The sequence below is a fragment of the Natator depressus genome, chromosome 1 (assembly GCF_965152275.1).
Source record: "Natator depressus isolate rNatDep1 chromosome 1, rNatDep2.hap1, whole genome shotgun sequence".
NCBI classification, from domain to species: Eukaryota; Metazoa; Chordata; order Testudines; family Cheloniidae; genus Natator; species Natator depressus.
Window position 1 is genome coordinate 263,895,298 of NC_134234.1, and position 11,853 is coordinate 263,907,150.

Genomic DNA, 11,853 nt, shown 5'->3' on the forward strand with positions numbered 1-11,853 from the left:
TTTAAAACTTACTTTGTATGTGTCTGTGTGTGTAAATAGGGAGGATTAGGTTCCAGGGAAAGTCTTTTGTCTGGTGAAAAAAAATATTAGTCTTTTGTCTGGTGAAAATTTTTTCCCCTGGAACTTAATCCTCCCTATTTACATTAATTCTTATGGGGAAATTGGATTAGCTTAAAGTCGCATTTTTCAGGAACATAACTACAACGTTAAGCGAGGAGTTACTGTATGTAAAACTTTAGAGCCTACAAGTCCAGTCCGTCCTACTTCTTGTTCAGCTAATTGCTAGGACAAATAAGTTTGTTTACATTTACGGGAGATAATGCTACTAGGGATGTAAACACTTAACCAGTAAGCATTAGGCTTACTGTTAACCAGGCCTTAACTCCCGGTGGCAGGCTGGCTGTACCCCAGCCCTGCCGGTGGGACACCAGCTACTGCTGCCCTGACCCGCTGGAGCAGCCTCAGTTAATGGTTTACTGGTTAAATGATAGAATTTTAATAGTTTAACTGGTTAACTTTATCTGATATTTACATCCCTAAATGCTGCCTACTTCTTATTTACAGTATCACCTGAAAGAGTGAAAAAGTGTTTGCATGGTACTCTTATATCCAGTGCTACAAGAGATTTACGTGCCATGTATGTTAAACATTCATATGCCTCTTCATGCTTCCATTCCAGAGGACATGTTTCTATGCTGAATTGGTATTCTATTATTAACAGTGCAATTAATTGTGACTTTTTTTTTTAATCTCATGATTGTGATTTTTTAAAATTGTTTGACAGCCTTAATTAGGTTTGAACATTACTCATATATTAGATAACATTTCAGTATTTGTCACACTTCAATTATTACAGTGGGTTATTTGACCAATCCTACAGCTGGTCAAATATTAGTAACCAAATGAGATATTAATACCAGTGAAATTCAAATATATTCATAATTCCCTCCCTTGACATTTGGACATTAAGAAAAAAAAAGAAAAGGAAAGCTTATGCTCAAATAAATTGGTTAGTCTCTAAGGTGCCACAAGTACTCCTTTTCTTTTTGAGAATACAGACTAACACGGCTGCTACTTTGAAACCTGACATTTAAGAGAATAGTTGATTGAACAACAGTGTGGTCAATGCAGCATGTACAACACATACTGGTTTTAATTCCTTTACATTGCATGGGAAGTGGGTTGGGGGTAATGGAAGGGAGAGGAGTTGTGGCACAGGCGTGTTTCCACCCTTGCTAGTAGGCTTAATCTTCTGACTAACAGAAGTCAGAAAATCTTTTCAAGCCCCCCCCCCCCCGCAGTGTTTTGTTGGTTTTGGGCGGAGGGGGAGAGGAGGGGGGACAGAAGACACATGTAAACCTAGACTAGAAAGTGAAGTTACCCACTGTGCATAACTTCAAAAGTTAAGCTTCATTTCCCAAAGTTTAATGGCGTGACTACTCTTCACTGAGAGGTAGATGTGTCTGAAGTTTAAGACTTCAAACACCTGCCTTATGTAAATACAAAAACAAACAAAAAAAACCCCACAACACATCAGTAAAAAGTATTTTATCCATACTAATGTAAACAGCTGACTGTTTTGCTCAAACCTACCACTAACTCCTTGAATTTTCTTCTGCAAGGCTAAGTCAACAGCATTTGGGCTCACAGTGGAGAAAGGTGAAAGTAAGTACTTGAAATGGGGTTAGACTAGAATTCCCATCTGATCCTTTGTTAGTGTTTAATATAGTGTTATTTAAAAACCAAATTACTGTGTAGATATAAACTAAGTCACATCTACGCTTGGCTTATATAGTTTTAAAACTATGGTTAATCTGTTGCCAGCCAAACAGTGTTCTGTCAAGGTAAGCGGACAAAAAGTCCTGGTCTACACTAAGTAGGATTTTTTTGATATGTAAATCTATGTTGCAGAGTAACAGCCGTGTTAGTCTGTATTAGTAAAAAGAAAAGGAGGACTTGTGGCACCTTAGAGACTAACCAATTTATTTGAGCATAAGCTTTCGTGAGCTACCATTGGTTAGTCTCTAAGGTGCCACAAGTCCTCCTTTTCTTTTTGTAAATCTATGTGATTCCCTATGACTGATGCAAGTCCACTATTGTTAGTAATAAAAGAGTATAAACAAAGTTAGTTATAAGCAGACTCTCTCATAGATCCAGAAAACGTTAAGGAGCTGGATAGGATCAATGATTATCTCTAGCTCTGTATCACTGGAGTTTAGAATTTCCTGTGACACTGGAAGATAAGGTAGCTAATTACAAAGAACTTTGCCCATAGCAGGGCTAATTAAGTATTTGTTGTTAACGTTGAAGCACTTTGTGTGTTTTCAGCACATAGAACTATACATAAATCCTAACACAGCAGCTTGGTTAACAGAGGTCCACTAAATAATTTAAAAAAGAAAAGGAGTACTTGTGGCACCTCAGAGACTAACAAATTTATCTGAGCATAAGCTTTCATGAGCTACAGCTCACTTCATCGAATGCATTCAGTGGAAAATACAGTGGGGAGATTTATATACACAGAGAACATGAAACAATGGGTGTTACCATACACACTGTAAAGAGAGTGAGCTAGTAAGGTGAGCTATTACCAGCAGGAGAGAGAACACAAAACCTTTTGTAATGATAATTAAGGTGGGCCATTTCCAGCACTTGACAAGAATGTGTGAGGAACAGTGGGGGGGGGGGAGGGGAATAAACATGGGGAAATAGTTTTACTTTGTGTAATGACACATCCACTCCCAGTCTTTACTCAAGCCTAATTTAATGGTGTCCAGTTTGCAAATTAATTCCAATTCAGCAGTATCTCGGAGTGTTTTTGAAGTTTTTTGTTGAAGAATTGCCACTTTGAGGTCTGTAATCAAGCGACCAGAGAGATTGAAGTGTTCTCCGACCGGTTTTTTAATGTTACAATTCTTGATGTCTGATTTGTGTCCACTTATTCTTTTACGTAGAGACGGTCCAGTTTGGCCAATGTACATGGCAGGGGGGCATTGCTGGCACATGATGGCATATCACATGGGTAGATGTGCAGGTGAACAAGCCTCTGATAGTGTGGCTGATGTGATTAGGCCCTATGATGGTGTCCCCTGAATAGATATGTGGGCACAGTTGGCAACGGGCTTTGTTGCAAGGATAGGTTCCTGGGTTAGTGTTTTTGTTGTGTGGTTGCTGGTGAGTATTTGCTTCAGGTTGGGGGCTGTCTGTAAGCAAGGACTGGCCTGTATCCCAAGATCTGTGAGAGTGATGGGTCATCCTTCAGGATAGGTTGTAGATCCTTGATGATGCGTTGGAGAGGTTTTAGTTGGGGGCTGAAGGTGACAGCTAGTGGCGTTCTGTTATTTTCTTTGTTGGGCCTGTCCTGTAGTAGGTGACTTCTGGGTATTCTTCTGGCTCTGTCAATTTGTTTCTTCACTTCAGCAGGTGGGTACTGTAGTTGTAAGAACGCTTGATAGAGACCTTGTAGGCGTTTGTCTCTGTCTGAGGGGTTGGAGCAAATGCGGTTGTATCATAGAGCTTGGCTGTAGACAATGGATCGTGTGGTTTGGTCTGGATGAAAGCTGGACGCAAATAGGTAAGTATAACGGTCAGTAGGTTTCTGGTATAGGGTGGTATTTATGTGACCATCACTTATTCGCACTGCAGTGTTCAGGAAGTGGATCTCTTGTGTGGACTGGTCCAGGCTGAGGTTGATGGTGGGATGGAAATTGTTGAAATCATGGTGAAATTCCTCAAGGGCTTCTTTTCCATGGGTCCAGATGATGAAGATGTCCTCAATGTAGCGCAAGTAGAGTAGGGGCATTACGGGACGACAGCTGAGGAAGCGTTGTTCTAAGTCAGCCATAAAAAATGTTGGCATACTGTGGGGCTATGTGGGTACCCATAGCAGTGCCGCTGATTTGAAGGTATGCATTGTCCCCAAATGTGAAATAGTTATGGGTGAGGACAAAGTCACAAAGTTCAGCCACCAGGTTTGCCGTGACATTATCGGGGATACTGTTCCTGACGGCTTGTAGTCCATCTTTGTGTGGAATGTTGGTGTAGAGGTCTTCTACATCCATAGTGGCTAGGACAGTGTTTTAGGAAGATCACCGATGGACTGTAGTTTCCTCAGGAAGTCAGTCATAACACAAAATAAAACTATTTCCCCATGTTTATTTTCCCCGTTTTAGATTAAAATTTTTTTTACTAACTTACAGAGCGCATGAATGTAGATCTTCTTTCTGAAGTTAGACTACACATCTGAAGGCTTTTCATCCTAGCTTATCTTAGACCTTGAGTGGATAAAAAAAAAAAACTCATTTCTTATATTAGAGATTTATATAGGAAAAAAACCTCTCCATCCGATGGAAGTTGGTGATGGGGAAGAAAGGAGAGAGTTATCTGAGCCATTGTGTGTGTTGCTATCTGGTTGCATGGACTCATGACCAACACATACTTCAAGTATACAACTACAGTACGTAATATTTCAGATCTGTATCACAAAATTGCTTCTTAGCCGAGGACAAGATTTCTCTTGTATTCTTCTATAGGTTCTATCATGATGGGGGCCTGACACCTGACTGAGGTCTCTAGGCTATATTGCAGTACAAATAAGGGATAGCTTACAAATACCACAGTTAAAAAGGTGTGTTTCCATTCACATGTCAAAACAATCTGTCTTTCTAGCTCTAGACAGATGTACAACACTAGTGTTCACTGTACATTACCAGCTTATATTAATGGACTAAATATAGGAGCATAACGTTTATCACAATCCACAGAACTGGTTACATCCTTAGTAGCAGATACTAAAACAGCTAGGCGTAGCCTTTTACTGCGATGCCTACAGGAATTTTACCACTCACTGCAGCTACTATTCCTCAAGATTATATTTAAAAAAAAAAACCACGATCCAACACCTGATCACACTGACTCCAGTTCCCTTTCCAGAGCGATACCATAAATACAAGCAGGGGAGCCCTCACATATATTATAGAGCACTAAAAATAGACTGTCAAGGAACTATTTAACAGGTGGAGATAAAAATCAATTGTTTACAGGTAATGTTATTTTATTTCACAAAGAGGGAGACAGATGCGCTGAAGGTCCCAAGTAGCAAGTTGTATTTCAGTTTTTTTCTGGGGGGCAGGGGGAAAATACCACCTCTCCTAAAGTAGTGTGGACTGACTTCATCTATGCAAAACACAAAGCTATTATGTCACAGCTGTTATTAAACTTGACAAAGTATGTCATCAATTCTTAGACTCACAGGTACAAGATGTGTTGTGTTACTGGATGCCATTTTTACATTCCAAGAGACCTTTGACGTTAGATTATATATGAATTGTAGAATTTTTATAAAACTAGTAAGTGTATACAGTATTGCAACAACATAATAGTAAAGCAAATCTTTGGCTTTAGGAGCAAGAGTACACGCAGTGAAAAATCCACTTGTTACCAATGTTCCGTAAGTAAGAAATGGAAGTCTCTACCCTTAGCGGCAAGGCCCCTACCACATATTCGTTAGCTATTTGTGCAAAGGGATCTGGAACCTGACAGACTGGAAAATTGGGCCCTAAATGTCCAAACAAGCAATTAAAATCAGTGGTGGTTCCACACAGTTTTTCTAAGATTGTTGTCTTAGCCTTACACCTACACTATAACCAAGGTACAGCTTATGACTTGCAATCTTTCTTCAAGGTGAACAGCGACAGATCCTTCAAAAACCTGAAGCCTTACCAACTAGTCTCACTAAGCTTGGGGTGGGGAGGGTGAAAGAATGCAAAAGAGAAAAATTCAGTTCTGCATGTTGTCCCACCCTCACCTTTGCTGCTAAGAAAAGGGTCACCAGGACCCTTGCTGAAAATAAAAGGACTAGAAGAATTTTGCCAAGAGCTAAGATATGTTGTATTAGGTCAGCTCATGCTCAAATAAATTGGTTAGTCTCTAAGGTGCCACAAGTACTCCTTTTCTTTTTAGGTCAGATCAGTCATTCTACTACTCCAATAGTTTGTCTTCAACCGTAGCTGGTACCACATGCTTTAATGTAAGGTGCCAGAAATCATCTGGACAACTATGAAATAACCTGCTAATAAGAGGATGTTTCTTCCTAAAATGAGGACAGTTACTCTGCAGCTACACTAGGATTTTCTAAAGCCTTAATCCCAAACAGCTGCAATTCCACTACTGGTAGTGACACGGCTCAGGCATCTTTACTACTACTCAGAAAAAAGAAAAAGGAGTACTTGTGGCACCTTAGAGACTAACCAATTTATCTGAACATAAGCTTTCGTGAGCTACAGCTCACTTCATCGGATGCATTCAGTGGAAAATACAGTGGGGAGATTTATATACATAGAGAACATGAAACAATGGGTGTTACCATACACACTGTAATGAGAATGATCACTTAAGGTGAGCTATTAGGTGCCACAAGTACTCCTTTTCTTTTTGCGAATACAGACTAACAGGGCTACTACTCTGAAACTTACTACTCAGAAAGGGGCTCTCTTAATACCTGTTTAATACAAGTCTTGTCAACACCACATGTCTGCTGCCAAAAGTGAAACTATGTACCCTGGGAATCATGAATACAAAAAATGTTAATGTATGATAAGACAACCACAGAAAGCTGGTCTATGAAGCATGTGAATTTGTATTCCTCCTGTATTTTTTGTTTACTGTAACTAGGATGTTTTTATCCATAAGTGTCTAATCCTTTACAGAGTCCAACTAAGCTCTTGATCTCAAATATCTTGCAGCAATGATTATTTCCTTGCCATTACTTATTGTTGGTATACCAACATTACCTAAAGGCTCTAATTAGCATAAGTTCCTGTACTGTACAAAGATTTTACATATTCTATCACACACAAGAATATTGAGAACATTAAAGTTGTAAAGACAAGCGCTCAAAAGTTAGGAAATGCCAAAATTAAGGTTACCCATGCAACCTTAATTCAGCCCTCTTGTGTGTATTCATCATTATACAGTCTTTAATTACATGATCACATACTCCCTTCCCTTTCTCCCCATCCCCGGGCAAAGAATGATCCTGCTCTGGAGATGAATCAGAGAAGACTTGCCTGGAGGGCCCCTGCTTCATTTACTGCAGAAGTGTATAGTGAACGAGGCAGGGGACTAAAGGAAGAGAAACTATGACCTCACAGATAAGGGAGCTGAATACTACCCTGGAGACCTGGATTCTATCCCTGACTCTGCTGGACATTTCCTACATGATGCTAAGCAAGTCACTTAAAACTTCTCATAGATGGCACTAGTTAGAGATTCATTTTCTGGGTGTCTGACTTGCCCAAGTGCTGAGCACTTGCAAATGAAGTACTATATAATGCTAGTTACTCTGGAAACAAAAATAAGGATCTAGACATCACAAATTAAGCACCCAAAGTTAGTGGATACTTTTGAGCTAGTCTTTGTGCCTCAGTTTTGCATCTGTAAAATGGGGATAATAACGTCCCCACCACACACAGGGCATTGTGAAAATAACTTCATTAAACTTGAAGCTCTCAGATATTATAGTGATAAGCCAATAAGAAAAATTAATAATTCTGTCTTCAGGAGCAGGGTTTGAGTAGTGTGCCATAAGGTATGGGGCCATAAACTGAACAAGTATTTAAAAACAAAAAACCAAAACCAAACCCACACTTCTCATTCACTGAGCACCATCTATCCCAGGGATAGGCAAACTATGGCCCGCAAGCTCCCGCTGAGGTCAGGGGCTGCACCACGCAGCTTGGCCCCACTCTGGCGCTCTAGCCAGGGCGCTAGGTCGGGAGCCGCTCCATGCGGCTCCCAGAAACCGTGACGTGGCCACGCTCCAGTGCTCCAGCCAGGGCACAGGGTTGGGGGCTGCTCCACCCAGCTCCTGGATGCCGTGGCATGACCGCGTTCCAGCTCTTATGCGCTCCAATGGCCTCTTCTGGCACTCCAATGGGTGCTGCAAGGGCAGTGCCCACGGATGGAGCAGCGTGCAGACCCACCTGGCTGCGCCTCTGCATAGGAGCTGGAGCGGGGACATGCCACCACTGACTAGTGATTTAAATCAAATCCACCCTGGTCTTGGCCTTGTCACCTTTTGCATTTTTACAGAACTATTTGCATTTTCCAAAGTAAACATTGTTTATGTAGTATTCGGATATCACTTTTCCATTAAGGCCTCAAGTACAGAATAGAACAGCTTCCGACAGCTATAAGAAAACTTTGGAGTTCTGGCCACAAACCACAGTAATGAAGCTTGTGCTACAAAATGTTACCTAAATACTCAGATTAAATCAAATCTTAGTACACAAAACTACATAACTGATCCAACTGACTTTTATAAGGTAGCTACTGTATATCTACCCCTCCTCACTTACAAACCAATTGTACCATTTTCAAACTGGAACAGGCTCCCAGTAAGATAATTTATTGTAATTTTTAGAGTAAAGGACTTCACCATCAGACACATAATAAACTAGAGATTTATTGTTCTTGCAACTGTCACATAACCCATGTAATAATATTCTTCACAGTAGTCATGGCAGCAGGGTGGGGTTTTTTGGTCTTTTAGGAAAAGTATTGGATCCGTGTGTTCAGTTTAGAACCATGTTTTAAAAGGTCACCCACAAAGGATTTTTTTTAAATTGGGTTTATACTGCATTTTTGTGTCCTTATGATGTACAAGAGAGGTCCAAAAATCTGTCTACATTTGATATTTTCCTGCTGGGTTTTTTTTTGGTGCCTCAGAATTATGAAGCATATCAAGGCTGGCTTTCCCTGGTTTTGCGGGAAATTTTCTTGAAAGAACATTAAGCTCTAAAGAAAGACAGCCTCTAGGCTTCTACTCAGGCATTTGACTTCAGCGTTCAAACAAAAAGTAAGTTTAATAGTCTGACATAAAAATCCCTTCCTCTTTCAGTTTCTTGACCCAAGATGTACTAGTTTCATCAGCTGTTACTCACTATACTACATCTGAATTTCTAGTGTTTAAAAAAAAAAAAAAAAAAAAAAAAAAAGGATAGATTTGTTCCAAGCACTCTCTTGTTTCCCCTTTCACAAGTCACCTTTAAAAGGTACAGGATTTTAGACACCTGGATTGTAAAGATCAAAAGAACTACAACTCATAAAACTCAACCTAGCAGTGATTATTTATTACAAGTCTTTTATATGACACCCATCCCCATGGTATTTGGCTGTATTTTAGATTACAAGCAAAATTATTTCCTCTCAAGTACCATTTAAATAACGTTTACCCAGTATAGGCAAGGCCTGCATATCCATCACCCCACTTTCTCCTTGCACGCATGCTTGGGGGGGGGGGGGGGGATGATGAACCCGCTTTCTTAGCTTGTTGGTTATTACCCAAACAAGTGCACTGAACAAGGCACTTCCCTATAGCATATTCACTCAGATACACGTAAGTGCAAACACACTTAAAGCATTCCTTAGAATCATTAACTATTTTTTCCTTCAAAAAGAAAAAAAATAGACTTAGTAACCATCCACCAATGTGAACAGAAACGTTCACACTTGTCTGAGTTATTTCAATGCAACTGAAACTCTGTAGGAGAGCTGTAGGTTTGTTTAGATCACAAAGGCAGTCTTGTGGATAGAAGCCTGAATCTCTCTTCCTTTGATGAAGGTTTAAGTTTCTGGGCATTCAAGTCACGGGCAAATTGGTCTAAACATTAATAACTTACTTAATTCCATTTCTTTTTAAATACTTCACACACACACACAGCTTCTTTAGCCAGCTCGAGTTACAGCATAAGAACCTGGCATGCTATAAACACGAAAGATGCAGTTACCATATTATTTTATTCTGCATATTATAAATAAGCATCCATCAGATGATTTACCGTTCAGCAACTTCACTACTAAAGTTTACAGAGGCATCAACAAGACACCTCGATCTTCCAGCCTAGCCAAACATCTTAGTGTCGCAGGCACTCCTTGCGCTGGCAACCCACACACACTCAGCGAGCCCCCGAGCTTCAGGGCGAAGCGGGCTGTCCCAGACACAACAGAGTACGCCCTAGTTTGAAGTTACTAGGAAAGGAAATCCCGGCAGAGCGCCCCTCTCCCTGAGCACGGGCAGGGAAGGTCCCTGGTTGCCGGCGCAGGGCGCTGCACCTGCCAGCCCCTCACGGGGCAGAGACCCCAGCGGAGTGAAGACCCCCGGCGGAAGAGGTCTGCGCCGCGGAGCTCGTATCGGCCACCGAGAGCCGCTGCTGCCCCACGCGGGGGCCGCCAGGAACTCTGGGTGAAGAGAAAGCACCGAGGTCTCCCCTCACCCGAGATAAACCGCGGCAGACAGGCCGGGGCCGCCAGGGCGCGCTCCGCACCTCCGATAGAGCGGGAAGCAGCGCACGCCGCCGGCCTCGGGCCAACTCCCCGCGGGCGGGTCTGCATGCGCGGGCCGGACAGAGGGGCGGGGGCGGGAGCGCGGGCGGCGGTCAGGGGCCGCCACAGCTCTTTGTACTGCAGCGCTGGGGTCACCCGAGCGGCAGGGGGGCGGTCTCCTACCCGGCCGGGGGCGGCTCCTCCTCTGCTTCTGGCGCCGAGCGGGGTGGGCTCCCTCTCCTCGTCGCTGGAGAAGTCGGGCTGGGCGAGCGCGGCGGGCGCGTTGCGGGCGGTGAGGTGCTGCAGGTAGAGCTGCACATACACGTCCTTGCGCTGCTCGCCGCCCGGCAGGCTCACATTGTTGGCGATGAGCTCGCTCTTCAGCTTCTCCTTAGTCAGCACCCACGGGTCCGCCAGGAACTCGGGCATCGCCGGCCTCTGCTGCCCTCCTGGGAGAGGCACCAACAAAGGGGGGGGGTTGGAGAATCGCCTCCCCTGCCCAGCGGAATGAACCCAACAACTCGCAGCGCGCTCGGCGAGAGCTTCACCCAACCTCCAATAAAGCGTGTCTGGATTGGCCGGCCAAGTCACGAAGTGGGGCTGCTATTGGCTGCGGACTAGAGGAGGGAGCGGCGCAAGGGTTCGACTAGCATTAGTGCTTTGCGCGAGGAGTAGTAACGCAGTTTAAATTCGGCTCAGGCGGGAGAGGCGTTGGCGTTGTGCCGTCTCCCTCCCCCAGGCGGGGAGGTGCCATGATCCAGACGCCTCCCTCAGGAGAGCAGGAAGCGAGGTTCTGCCGCCGCTGCTAACTGCCTAAAGCTTCCTCATTGGCACCGCATGAACCTCCCGCCCATAGGAACAGGAGGTCGAGGTCTTTGCTACTGGAGAGGGGCAGGGGCGAGAACCCCTGGCTGGGGAGGAATTGCCCGACTCTGCTGTGGTCGCTCTCTCGGAGGGGAGCACAGAGGGTTTTACTCCCTGTGTTTCAGTGACACATTTAAGAGCCTCCTAGAACTCGGCGTGAAATCTCCCATTGGTCGCGTGGTCCCGCGGCAGGTCGTCTGAAGCCAGCCCCAGTGGCGCGATCAGCCCCACACAACAAAATACTTCTTAAAAACTGTCACTGTCAGAGGCAGTCTGAAGTGCCTTCTCACACGCGGGCCTGGCTCTCCTGGATTCTTCAGGAAACATCTTTGATCTGGGCACTGATTGGGCGGAGAGAATAAAATCCAGCCAAGACATTGCCCTTGCCATTAAAAGCTGTGAATAGTATATAAAAAAGTAAAGAAAGAAATCCCTTCTAGTATATTGCAGAGTTTGAAAGGGACATTGGCCATTACTTGAGTCCCGATACCACAACTTCCCCAAGAGTGCAGGAGCGTGCCCTTGAGGAACAGGTTGCAGGATTGGGACCTTAGATTGCAAGGTCCTTGGGGCAGTGAACCCTGAGCTCCAGACCACTGGATGAAATTAATGGGCAGCAGGTTTAAAACAAATAAAAGGAAGTTCTTCACACAGTGCACAGTCAAC

General features: G+C 43.6%; 1 protein-coding gene across 3 annotated transcripts in view; it reads right to left on the reverse strand.

The window, feature by feature from the left end:
• The window catches only part of TMPO (thymopoietin), a 45,476-nt gene extending 34,563 nt beyond the window's left edge, over positions 1–10,913 (reverse strand). For 2 of the 3 annotated variants that reach the window (XM_074941852.1, XM_074941853.1), the window contains exon 1: positions 10,507–10,913. In XM_074941852.1, the coding sequence (XP_074797953.1) occupies positions 10,507–10,752 (246 nt within the window). In that variant the 5' untranslated portion in view covers positions 10,753–10,913. The remainder of the gene's footprint in view (positions 1–10,506) is intronic. The other variant, XM_074941854.1, reaches the window with a different exon arrangement.
• Positions 10,914–11,853: the final 940 nt, after the last annotated feature.